This window comes from Sycon ciliatum, chromosome 5 (assembly GCF_964019385.1).
Source record: "Sycon ciliatum chromosome 5, ocSycCili1.1, whole genome shotgun sequence".
Lineage (NCBI taxonomy): Eukaryota > Metazoa > Porifera > Calcarea > Leucosolenida > Sycettidae > Sycon > Sycon ciliatum.
In genome coordinates, this window is record NC_088647.1 from 18,345,533 (window position 1) to 18,358,231 (window position 12,699).

A 12,699-nucleotide genomic window follows, 5' to 3' on the forward strand; every position below is an offset into this window, starting at 1 on the left:
AGGCAATAATGACAACAGCAGCTTGTTCATCCAGTAGGGGCAAGCACAAGACCATGAAAAATAATCACACACAAACACACACACACATACACACACACACACACACACACACAAATACACGCACAGACACACACACACGCACATATCCTTCCTTCCTTCTTCCACTGCCATGACTGGCTATGTGGCCCCATACGGGGCAGACCAGGAGACGTGTTGTCCCCCCGGGCGGGGAACGCCATACTCAGTTCGCGCGGCCCAACAGCGTTACACTTGTGCCTCGCAATATCCTGCGGCCGACGAAAACTGCGCGCACAAGTGCCACAGATGAAGGGCTTCGCCACAGGCTCCATGCGGGGGACACACATATACACACACAACGCACACACACAGACACACACACACACAAATACATGCACAGACACACACAGACACGCACATACACACACACACACACTGACCATGGCAATGCCAACTCCCAGCATGATGATGCTCTTCGCCCAGAGCAAGGCCTTGCTCTCTTCCTTATCCTGGTAACGGAACAAAGCACAAACAAACAAGCCAGCAGGCGATAAGAGGAGAAGTATGCACTAAGGGATTGAAAGGGAAGTCTGAAAATAGTTCAAAATACTGACTGCCACCACCAGGACTCAAACCAGCGACCCTCGCTTATGGCCGTCGACACTCCCAAATTCACTCCTCGAAATGCAGCTTGAAACGACAATGGACAAGCAAAACAAGCAACTCGCCCATAGCAATCTCCAATGTCGTATCGATACTGATGCAATGAGTAGTCTGCACTGTACTCAGATCAAACACTCGCACATGGCTTCTTTGCAGGAAGCGTCGTCACTCTAGATTAAGTTAACCAATTTTCGGGCATGGCTCATTGTCAGGGTGAAGCAGCGGTGTCTCAGCAAAACAAACAGCCAGTGACGCTGAGGCAGCTATACTAGTTTTTCTATACTTCGGAAAAGTGAAAGCACCTACAAGGTCGTTACCTATTACAAGATATTTGCAACAGAGGTATTTCCTTATATAGGACACAAACATGTGAACTACCCGAAGGAACTGAGGGTGGATAAACCCTCTGTGCAACGCACAGTACCCTTCCCCGAGATGTTTGTCGCAACGAGGTCGTCATCTTACGTTCTCCTCTTCCTCGTCACTCTGCGGCTCAGCCGCTGCCGGGCTGACGGTGGGCCGGGTCGGCTGGCGGACCTTCCACGCGTTGAAGTACTTCTTCTGTATCCCTTCTGGGTAGAAGCAGAGTAGCGATCACACACATAAACACAGCACAGCACAGCACCAAGAAGCACACACCCGCAGCCGGAAAGGCAGCCAGAAAGGCGGGACGCGGCAAAAGGCCCACCGGGGACGAAAATAAAGTAAAAGGAACAGGGAACAGAGAAAAGCGTGTTAGAAACAGGACATGGCAAGGGCTGTGCTGGTGTTGGTGCTGAACGTGCTGGTGGAGAAGACAGACAACGGCGGCAAAGTGCACGAGATGACAGCAGCAGAGGCAGCAATGACATCAGCAGCAATAGCAGCAGGAGCAATGGCAGCAAGAGAAGCAATGGCAGCAATAGCAACAGCAAGAGCAGCAATGACAGCATCAGCAGTAGTGGTAGCAGCAGCGGTGCCAGGAGCAGATTAATAAAAAGAAGGGAGCGAAATGCTAGTGGTTGCCCAGTGTTTGTGATCGGCAGTGCAGACTGACAAGGCAGTTTAAAATGCAAGTCTAGGGCTACGTTGATCAGACATGGCCTATTCCAGAGAGACCCGTGATCAACAGGCATGGCAATGCGATAGTGACTAGCACAAGAGAGAATACACCAGCCGGTCGGAAAACAAAACATTGGCCGAAGAAAGCGGCACAAAATTAAACTGTGCAGATTTTCCTGGTGTAGCACCTCTGCCACAACGAGACCGGCAAAATGTATTCTCCCCCGTGCGTGCGTGTTTAAAAAAATGCACCTACATTCGGATTGATCAAATAATACGGCTGATCATCGATGCGTTGAAAAATTCAGCTGCACCGCGTTCCATTTAATTAAGGCGGTGGCTTACCGCTGTGCCCTTAGGCTGACCGTACACCATCATCATCACCGCAAGAAAAAGCCAAAAACAAAATGTAAAGAAAGACATCGTGCACGAACCTCGGTTGACCATGGAGTCCGACTCGGTTGCTTCGCGCCCCGACTCGCCAGCAGCATCCATAAAGGCACTCTTGCTCGTCATGGTATAGAAACGCTGTGCAATGCGCCGCGTCGTCCTGTACAAAGTCAAGCAAATTCATCACACGGATCAAACGGATACGGAGAACACCTCAAGACACAATAGAATGTAGAGGTCTGTTCTTGTTTTATTACCCAGGGGAAATACCCAGTGCTATATTGAGACATCGCACAATATTTCCAATTGCATGAACAGGACCGTTTCAAACGGCACATTCGAAAATGTGGATACCAGGGAGCATCAGACTTCGAGGCGTGCACATATTCAACATGTGCGAAACCCAACAATCACTAGTAAGACATTGTTTCAAGAGAGCACGCAGAGCCAGACTTACACTTCTTGCTGGTGCTTTTTAGCCCTGCGCTCAGCTACTTTGGCATCATATACCTACAGCAAATCAGAAGAGTGCAATAAAAAAATTTCTAAGACAGCAAGTGAAAAAAGCAGCACAAAATACACGCAACTAGGTATGCAACCCAAAAAGTGAAGAGAAAAAGATCCACTGCCCCACTGTGAAGCCAGTTTCCATGTGTGTATTGAAATAGTGGCTGCGACTGCTACAACAGTTCTTCGACTCTAAATAAACAAACAAACAAACATCATATTGAAGTTTGGCGGACTGATATCACTTGTCCTTTGCCACTGGCACAAAAGAAGATCTGAGGTAGAGAGAGAGAAAGAGAAAGAGAGAGAGAGAGAGAGAGAGAGAGAGAGAGAGAGAGAGAGAGAGAGAGAGGGGGGGAGAGGGAGAGAGAGAGAGAGAGAGAGAGAGAGAGAGAGAGAGAGAGAGAGAGAGAGAGAGAGAGAGAGAGAGAGACACACACACACACACACACACACAGACGAGAGAGAAAGAGAGAGACGAGAGAGAGTGGTTAAAGGTTCTGTGCTCTAGGTACACATAGAAGAGAGTACTATATCACACAGTGCAGCTGAATGCTGTGCTACACACACCTGAAAGCCCATGTAGGCGATGAGCATGATACCACAGAAGATGAGAGTCACCAGCGCTGAGTAGCGAACGTAGGATGGTTGCTCCGGCAGCACACCATCGACTGCCGTAACGGAGATGTTATTGCACGTTGGCACAGTCATGCAATGCCAGTCAGCACCTTGGATGATACTGCACAATGCAATCAAAGGAAAGAACGACATCACATCTCTTTTCAAATCACAAATAGGATACAGAAAAGAAATTACCGTATTTTCCGGAGTATAAGCCGCACTCCTGCAATACCTGCCGGATCATATGACGGAACTGGTTTGCTGATTGGCTGTAAGTCTGTTCGCTTTATCAGCTGTGCTTTTGTGTTATAGTACCAGTTTCACTTTGGAAAGGAGAGTTTTTTTTGTCCTGGAGAGAGGACAACAGCAGAGTTGGTATGTCCGTGCCAAGGCACGATGATGTGTGCATACTATTTAGTCTAGAGGTTTTCGTTCAGTTACGAAGAACAAAAATAAATACAGTCTTCTTTGGAGTCCAGATTCCAAGACCGAACAAGTACACCCAGCTGAAGAGTGTGTTAGTATGGCAAGTAGGTCACCGTTCGAAGGACAATAAACGGAATAGCAAACAAGGACAAATGTTAGCATGCGCTACATGGGATACAGTACATACGTCCTGTCAGAGTTCTACTGCACAAGGATACGACGGTGCAATGCGAAACTCACAAGAACGGCAGCATGGTGACCAGCATGAAGATAATACTGGTCTTGACGTCCGGCAGGATGGTGATGCCCTGGTTGACCACGCTGAATCGGCCACTGCACACGCCGTCGCGTGCCTTGCCGTCCGCGCCGATGTCGCAGCGTCCGATGATCAAGCTGCCGAGCCAGGGAATGGTCAGCAACATGATGGTACTGCCGGCAAGGGTTCTGGGCAACCGCAAATAACATGCACAAGCACATCACGGCATGCATGCAAACACAATTGCACAGCGCAGGGGCACGCGAGTGAGCACGCACACACAAGGCACACACAAGCACGTGCATACCACCACCACCACAAACAAAACCAGAAAAACAGGACACGAGAAACAATTATTACAGTCTGTTCAGGTTTGTTCCGTCTGTTCAGTGTGTGCTTTCTGAACTTTCCCACTTGTCCACTACAATGACACGCTGCACTTTGTGTGGCACAACCATGTGTATGTGGTTAAGCATGATCTGACCATAACAAAGATGTACTTCGAAGTACAATTATTTTCCCGCTTGCAACTCCCTCAAACTTTTGAATTATCCACCAGTGAAAACCTTCATTGATAGAAGTCGAAATTCATACGGCTCATGATACGGGACAAACTTATTCTCCATAATGGGAAGAGGACATTAAACAGTCAATTTCAAAACAGAGTGAAATAGAAGAGACTTTTAACGTAAACAAAGTCAAAAACAAACTTTCCCTAGCTCGTCACGTCTAACAGACCTAAGAAAAGCTACTAGTAATTCCAAACGGAAGTTCGTACAAAGACAGTACTTCATGCAGTAGGCTTTCGATGCATGTACGTGCGGTAGGCTCTTAATGCGTCTGCGTGCAGGAGGCAAGTGGTGCTGTGGATGGTGGTATCCACGATGGGAACTGGAGACCCGGTACAGTGCAACGTGTTAGGGAAACCGCAGCTGAGTGAAGCAACCTTGGCCAGTATGTACAGAGTTGCTACTCGATGAAATCCGATCGCGCGAGTCAAGTTCGCGCCGGGCGCTGTGCAGCCCTAGACCTGCGAACACGGGGATGTGAACTGGTGAAGAGTGCACCGCTGACTATCTCGATCGGATTTCATTTATCAGCGCTATAACGGTTATATGTACAGCCTATTGGTGCCGCAAAAGCAAGCAACAGCTGGACTCCTACGCATGACCTGCAGGCATGGAGAAACATGGAAACGACCAGGCACGCGTGCAGTGTATGCTCACCCCATGCCGACTTGCAGCTGTTCCTGCGCTGTAGCCTTGTCACCACCCAGACCAGACACGATAATGATGGCCGCATCGGGCACAGCTCCCAGCACGGGCAAGACAAGACCGCCTGCAGATCAAGGGAAATACGGGAGAAAGGTAGTGAGAGAGAAAGAGAGTGTGAGACAGAGAGACAGAGTGTGTGTGCGTGTTTGTGTGTGTGTGTGTGTGTGTGGGTGTGTGAGTGTGCGCGCGCACATGCGTGTGTGTGTGGGTATACGGCAGGGTACACGACATGTTTCTACGGCGGGTACAAACACCAAGAGAGAAAAAAACTGTGTGTCTGTGTGTGCGTGCGCCAGAGAGAGGGAGAGAGAGAGAGAGAGAGAGAGAGAGAGAGAGAGAGAGAGAGAGAGAGAGAGAGAGAGAGAGAGAGAGAGAGAGAGAGAGAGACTCACCGACAAGAGCTGGCGGTAAGCCCACATCGAGTAACATTTCAGCACCATCTGAGGAAAATTGGCAAACCAGCACACGGGTACACATGAAATCAAGAAAAGCACACAAACATGCCTATATTCATTGGGTACTAGTATTCTGCTCTATCATAGACAACGTACAGTAGGAATCGGTTATAGTGTGGTTGTTTGAAAAACGAATTTCTATTCCTATTTCCGATATTTCTTACACACGATAAATCCAATGTCATCATGTGCATGTGCGCAGAGGCAGGAAGATCATCTTACTTGCAACGTAGTGCTACTGGGCATGCGGCTGGTCACAGTCCCATAGGCTTATCATGTGACTATGCAACATGAGTTACATGACCACAACAGTTGAACCTGCAGCATTACGACCCATGGCGAGTCAGATCAGAACTGCATTTGACGGATGTTATTACTACAGGCGATATAATTTGTAGTAGTTTGTACTAATCTGCCATGTTTCGCTACACAAAGTCCATTCCTAGGACCGATATATTCTACTGTACGATAAAATTGCTTGTAAGAATAAATGTGCACTTGAAACCCATGTTATGATTATGAAAACATGAGAGTTTATTCTTGTAGGCAGTATACTCTTTTACACGACCACACTAACCGATACGCACTGTACACGTCAACAGAACATGCAAACAGCTCGGAGACCGTTTCACCGTGAACTGCAAGTTATGCAAAAATGTGCACTAACACCACCAGCCCTTGGTTCCCTGGTCCCTTTCCTTGGTCCTTTTCTTTGCTGTAAATTAACCCTTTAGAGCCTAAATTATTTCAGCAGACGCATGAAATTCACAAACTCACATTTTCATCTGACTGTACTTTCGATATCCTTTGGAGTATTCTAACAATCTCGGGCTCTATGGAAAGCTCTCCCCAAGACGAACACAGCCATACCCAGTTCGCAATTGATAGAGTTGTAGGAGTAACGCCGCAGCGCGATCTGAGCGCTCCAATGCCAGACCTGCGAGCGCGGTACTAAATTCTCCGCCATTTCAACAATATCGATCACAGAATGGTCAATTTTTTTGCAGGAGAGAGCTTCAAAATGACGTATGCCAGTCGTGCACGCCTCAGCAGCGAGTCAGGGAAAATCCCTTGCTGGTGTTTCAAATTTATGCCGGCGCAAGCTGACTCACCCACGTGAATTTCGTTCGAGTGTCATAACTCTGTGCCATGACCTCGGATCGTCTTCGGGTTTTTTTTAGCCGACAGCTGAGGCTTTTCTGATACGATTAGACCTTTCGTTTGTTGAATTCGAACAAGGATTGACTGAATGGCGAAAGTTTGAAGTCACGTCAGCATGCACTGTACAGTCAGGCAGATATATCCGCCCTATAGGCGTTATAGGGTTAATCCTGGGCTATCCATCCAAGTACAGACAGACCTCGCTTATCCGGTCCTTTTTTTTATCCGGATCCCTCGCCATCCGGAAGATTATCTTTGGTTACCGATTTACAGCATATTGTCATACATACATACAGTATGTGTGTTCGATTATCCGGTACCCTCGCTTATCCGGATATTTTGGTGGAAAACGGATGTGTGCCGTTATGCGAGGTCTGACTGTAGTAGAATATTTGGTATTTCTTTCGTCCCAAAAAGAAAGCCCTCTTCGCAGAAAGGTATGTGCGTAGAAATGGGTACGTGCGTAGGCGTATGTACGTGCGTGTGAGATTTCGTGTGTGTGTGTGTGTGTGAGTGAGTGAGAGAGAGAGAGAGAGAGAGAGTGAGAGAGAGAGAGAGAGAGAGAGAGAGAGAGAGAGAGAGAGAGAGAGAGAGAGAGAAGCAGAAAGTCACATTAAGAAAAAGCAACAAAGGCTCACACGCCAGTGGGTCGTCACAACACGCCCTTACCGGCAATAAGCTTAGCAGCACCGCCCAGAAGTGCTCCATAAAATAACATCAGAATCAAGTTACCAACAATCTAAGGCAAGAACACAATCAAACACAAAATAGCATCAATACAGAACAGTCCAATTTCCACCCCCCCCCCCCCCCCCCACACACACACCCGTCCTGAATTTTGTTTTTGAACATTGCCGTTTCCGGTTACTTCGAGTCCAATGTGAACACCAGGAACGGGAACGCAACCGTACTACCGTACAGATCGTGAAGCGACGGGAAGAGTTGGATCGATCCAACTTTTCATACCGTAGACGGGCGTAGACGGGGACGCAAGCGTACAAAACGGCTGCCATTCGAGTGTGAACAGGAGACGGCGTCGTGCGCCGACTACTCCCGATTCGTACTTGGAAATATTTAGCATTTCGAACACTGCGCTTCCCATGATAACTCACAGAATGGCTAGCACGATTTGAGTTGAATTTTAGCAACATAAGATCTCATGTCACTTACTGTATTTAGGGATAGTTCAGAAGCGTGACAGACGAACTATTCTATCATTTCCTGGGGCTATTATTTGAATGCCACAACTTTCAGAGCTAATTTTTTGGTCTTCATGAAAAACTGGTATTGTGAACTTGATTCCGCTTCTTTCAAGGAGAAATAATTAAAAAGAAGTCCCGCAAAACGAGAAATTAGGTCCGAAAGTCACCCCGTAACGGACCGTGCCTTATGACTCGTGCCGTTCGACGTTGAACGTCGCAAAGACTGCTGTATGTCGTGTCGTACGGATCGTACAGGATTTTACAGCTCACCCAGCCCTCCCAACAAGCCCTTACGTCCCGTACCGTCGGCGTTGCGTCGAATGTGAACTAGGCTTTTAAAAAGTCACTTGAGCGGTCGGCTTAGACTGTTTCACTGTATGCCCATGTTTTCTTTGACATTGCATGCATCCCATAAGAACAATTCGGTCATCGCTAACAAAAATTGTCTCGAAGCCACCAATTACAGTACTGTTGGATGCCGAAGAACTGGGGGGGGGGGGGGGGGGGGGGGGGTGGGGGGTGGGGTGGGGGGTCAGAGTCGTAGCCTAGGCCGTTCTTACTTTCATGTACATGCCTGTGCACAGTTGAGTCACCGTGTATACCGGTATATCGGTATGCTGTGCTAAGTGAAGTCCTATCCTGTTCGTTCTTCAATGTTCCGTTCTTCGGCGCCCGACGGTGCTGTACTGGCCAACAACTCCAGGCCGTACCATGCATTGCACGTGTAAAAAAAACAATGACAGGAAGAGAACGCCCGGGCGATCCGTTACAACTGCCGCTAGAGGCACTCATATCGGACGGGTGATGCACTTCCTTCCTCTTGCCACTGTCGCGTGCCAAAACGATATAATTGCTCCGCTTACCGAGACCGATTGTCGCCAGCTACATACAGCTGTACATCGAACGGCACCACCACGGCACCAGATCACTAGGCCAAAAGATCTACAATGTAGATTTACATGTTATTACTTGTTAGAGCTGAGTACATGATTGTACAACGTATGACTGTAATGATGATGTACGTACACAGTACATCATGCAATCTACAGTCAACTTCGCTTATAACGACTGCGGATATAACGACAATTCGCGAATAACGACAGAATTCCCATGCCCAGAGCAAAGTCCCATCCAACTGTAATACATATAATGAGACTTTGGGTATAACGACGCGAATAAGGACACTTTTCTGATGCCCCACCGAGTGTCGTTATAAGCGAAGTTGACTGTATTATCATTCTACACATTTCTAATGCATTAACCCTTTATGTACGGTGTGTACGTGAATCGATCACATATGATGGATTCATGATCGATCCGTAAAACCTTCGTAACTCCATCATTCCTTGTCCGAATTCAACAATCGAAGGGTCTATTTGGTAGCGGAAACTCCAAGCTTTCCAATGCAACAATCACCGAAGAGCTACGATGTACGAAACTAGAGATATTGCGCGCCTTATTCTTGTCTCGGGAAATTCAAATTTTTGTTCGATCTCTTCGCCATTTTAGGGGAAAACCCTTTTCGTGTGAACTTTGACCAACTCAGCACATGATAATGACGTAGTTGGCTGAAGTTTGAATCGCCTCGAAAAGATTTGAGCGTTCTGCGATAGAGGAGAGTGGAATGGCGTTGATGGGGAAATTTGCTCGCATGTTGGGCTTGGAGACGACTTTGCTGTGTTCCTGCGCCTGATTTGGTGGCAGCTAGTTGATGGAGCCTGGTATCCTGGCGTTGCTCTTGCCAGGAGCTTTCCAAAGAGCCTAAGACTGTGGAAATGGAGCGAAGGAGGCCAAAGTTATAGCCTGTTGAAGGTGAAAATTGTGCTGAAAATTCAAATTCTGCTTCATTCTGCGCTGGAAATCAGTACATAAAGAGTTAATGACCCACAACAAACTTTGTAGTGCACGAGGCAGGGTGGTGCCTGGTGCACCGCGCGTATACTGTAGAATCCCGCTGATAAGCCCACCCGCGCATAAGCCTATGCCCGCGCATAAGCCCAGGGAAAGTTCGAACATCACAAGGCGTCGTCGTACAAGCCCAGGGGCCTAAGTCGTACCAAGAGTCCATAAATTATGGACTCTTGGTCGTACCATGCACATGTACTGATGTAGGTAGTACAGTTGTGGCAAGTGAAATCCAACACTTGGCATAAGGGACTGCACCATGCAGTCTGCAGCCCCTGCAGCCCCGCCATACGTACAGTACATGTGTTACATACCGTATTATCTCTAATATAAGCACGGTCCTTTATTTTTTCAATGTACCTCCGCCCCGTGCTATTAATGGAGACGTTCCTTTATTGGAGACTGTTCCATTATTATTTCAACCTCATTTCAGAGGCATGTTGCCATGCCAAATTCATGTCAGATACATGTACACACATTTCAGGGTGTTTTCGCCGGTACCAAGAGTAGATAAACAAGAGTGTGCAACTCCGGATCTCTCCTGCACAATCTGCAGATACCCCGCCCACGGCGGAATTTTTTGTTGACGTCACCTTTTTTCAGAGAAACGCGGACTTTGCCGCAGAGCAGTGTGAGAGCACGTGCTGGGCACCGACCTTGTAGTGTAAAGCCCGGCCAAGTGCACGAGGGAAACCTCTCCAAAAGGCTCGCAGCGCGTGCGTCGTCGAAAAGATTACGTCAACAAAAAAATTCCGCCGTGGGCCAACCCATCCGCGAGTTGCACACTCTTGTTTATCTACTCTTGCCGGTACAGATAATGAATTTACACAGTGTGCTTATAATGGAGACTGAGCACTTTATTTTTTGAATGCCGCCCCAAGGTGTTCTATTATTGGAGACGTGCTATTATTGGAGACTGTGCTTATATAGAGATTATACGGTACAACTTTATCTGTCTGATGACAAAATCCGTACTCATCACAGTCAAGGTTCAAAAGGTGCTGGCAGAAATGAATGGGGATTGGATAACAATACTCCTTATGTGTACCATAGTTGTGAACTGTGTGTATCTATGCTGTGACCTTTCGATCTATTTGGGATGCAGTACAAATTAGGTGCAGTGCACTACATCATTGGTGTCCATTTGTGGCGCTGTCCCCTATGGCAAGTGTCGGATTTCACTTGCCACAACTGTACATGTACGTGTAGGTTTTTTTGTTGTACATTTCAACACAATCATCGGCTGTTTTTGTTTGCACAGTGGCTTTCAGCATTACACTTCTCACTTCTTTGGTACTTTTCAATAGCACAATGTTGGTGTCAGCGTATAACTTTAAGCCCATGCCCGCGTATAAGCCCATGTTCTTGTAATTGTATAAGCCCACCGGAATGAAATCCTTGTGAAACCAAGAGTGCATAAACAAGAGTATGCAACTGTGGTTATGGCCCAGTGCGCGGCGCGCTGCCTTCAATACGTAACTTGCCTTCATCACGCTCTGAAAGCATGCATTCAAACTCACAATTTCTCGTACGAGCCCATCCGTTTTTGCTCGATTCGTTCCAGTACCTACGCGATCTCTGAGTTATGGCGCGTGAACTCCAGTTCCGTACGAAAGTTCGTTTCAAACCAGAGGGAAAGCGCGGTGTTTGACTTTCCGCAGTGCGCGGACTGCAGCTGAATGATGTAATGAAGGCAGCGCGCCGCGCATCTGGCCCATAGAAAAGAGATCACAGTTGCATACTCTTGTTTATGGACTCTTGGTGAAACAGATAAGCCCATGGGCTTATCCGCGGGATTCTACGGTATACGTGGAGATGATACGGGACGAATAACAATTTCCGACATAATCATTGAACATTCAAAATTCTGAAATACTCGTAAACTCAATCAACTCAACTACAACGTACATTTCGCTACAAGTACGTGTACGTCCATGTACAGGCTAGTCCGACCAAAGCCATAATTTATCCCTGCACCGAGTAAACCATGAAGGTCAGCAGCTTACCGTATGAGAGCATGGAAAGATCTTGGTGAAGCACTCTCCAGACTTGTTGGTGTGGGTGGTGTTGGTGGATTCAAACTCATCGAAGTAGACATCGTCATCGGACAAGGCCAAGGGAGTCGCGGCAACTCGCACGACAATGCTCACAAGTACTATGGCACAGGCAATCTGCGCCCACCTCGGCTTGAACAGCGCCATTGCCTCCACCACGGCACCAGTGTTCGGGAGTGCAGAATCCAAAAACAACACCGTACCCGTTGACTGCTTGTAGTAGATGACCCGATCCTCTAGGTACCCTAAACTAAAGCAAGTGATTGGCCTTGAATTGGTCAGAGAAGATACGGGTGGATCGCTAGTGGACTGAGACTTGAGAGCAGGGCTGTTGATCAAGAGATCAGCCCTTTGGCCTTATTGTTTGCAAACTCCGTACAATCAATTGGTCACGTTTTGGAGAAATCTCTGTTTTGGGTGCATGCACTCTTTTATCTTCAGAACGACTGCCGTACAGACTGCCAGCACAGTACATGTACCACTACTGGGCGTTGGGGGAGGTTGTCACAACACTGCCTGTGCTGGCACTGGATACATGTAACATGGGTGTAGTTCACTTCAGCCACATGTGCACAGGTGCTCTTCAACACTCGACACAACAATCCTTCCTGTCCGATCCTGGCTCTGAAGCCTGTGAAGCCTGAAGGAAGTCGAATCAGGCTTTGAAAACATTCTGTTGTGTGAAACTGTTTACTTGATTTGAAAGTGGCACGCACACAGTACAGT

General features: G+C 47.6%; 1 protein-coding gene across 2 annotated transcripts in view; it reads right to left on the reverse strand.

Moving 5' to 3' along the window:
- Positions 1-12,586, reverse strand: part of LOC135817919 (uncharacterized) — a 17,221-nt gene extending 4,635 nt beyond the window's left edge. Inside the window, exons 1-10 of one of the 2 annotated variants that reach the window (XM_065331223.1) lie at positions 11,926-12,586; positions 7,482-7,551; positions 5,589-5,636; positions 5,149-5,260; positions 3,907-4,110; positions 3,190-3,358; positions 2,570-2,622; positions 2,157-2,272; positions 1,147-1,250; positions 459-527 (exon numbers count right to left, since the gene is read on the reverse strand). In XM_065331223.1, coding sequence (XP_065187295.1) covers positions 459-527; positions 1,147-1,250; positions 2,157-2,272; positions 2,570-2,622; positions 3,190-3,358; positions 3,907-4,110; positions 5,149-5,260; positions 5,589-5,636; positions 7,482-7,551; positions 11,926-12,120 — 1,140 coding nt within the window. In that variant the 5' untranslated portion in view covers positions 12,121-12,586. Of the gene's footprint in view, positions 1-458; positions 528-1,146; positions 1,254-2,156; positions 2,273-2,569; positions 2,623-3,189; positions 3,359-3,906; positions 4,111-5,148; positions 5,261-5,588; positions 5,637-7,481; positions 7,552-11,925 lie in introns of both variants that reach the window. The other variant, XM_065331222.1, reaches the window with a different exon arrangement.
- Between the last annotated feature and the right edge of the window lie 113 nt (positions 12,587-12,699).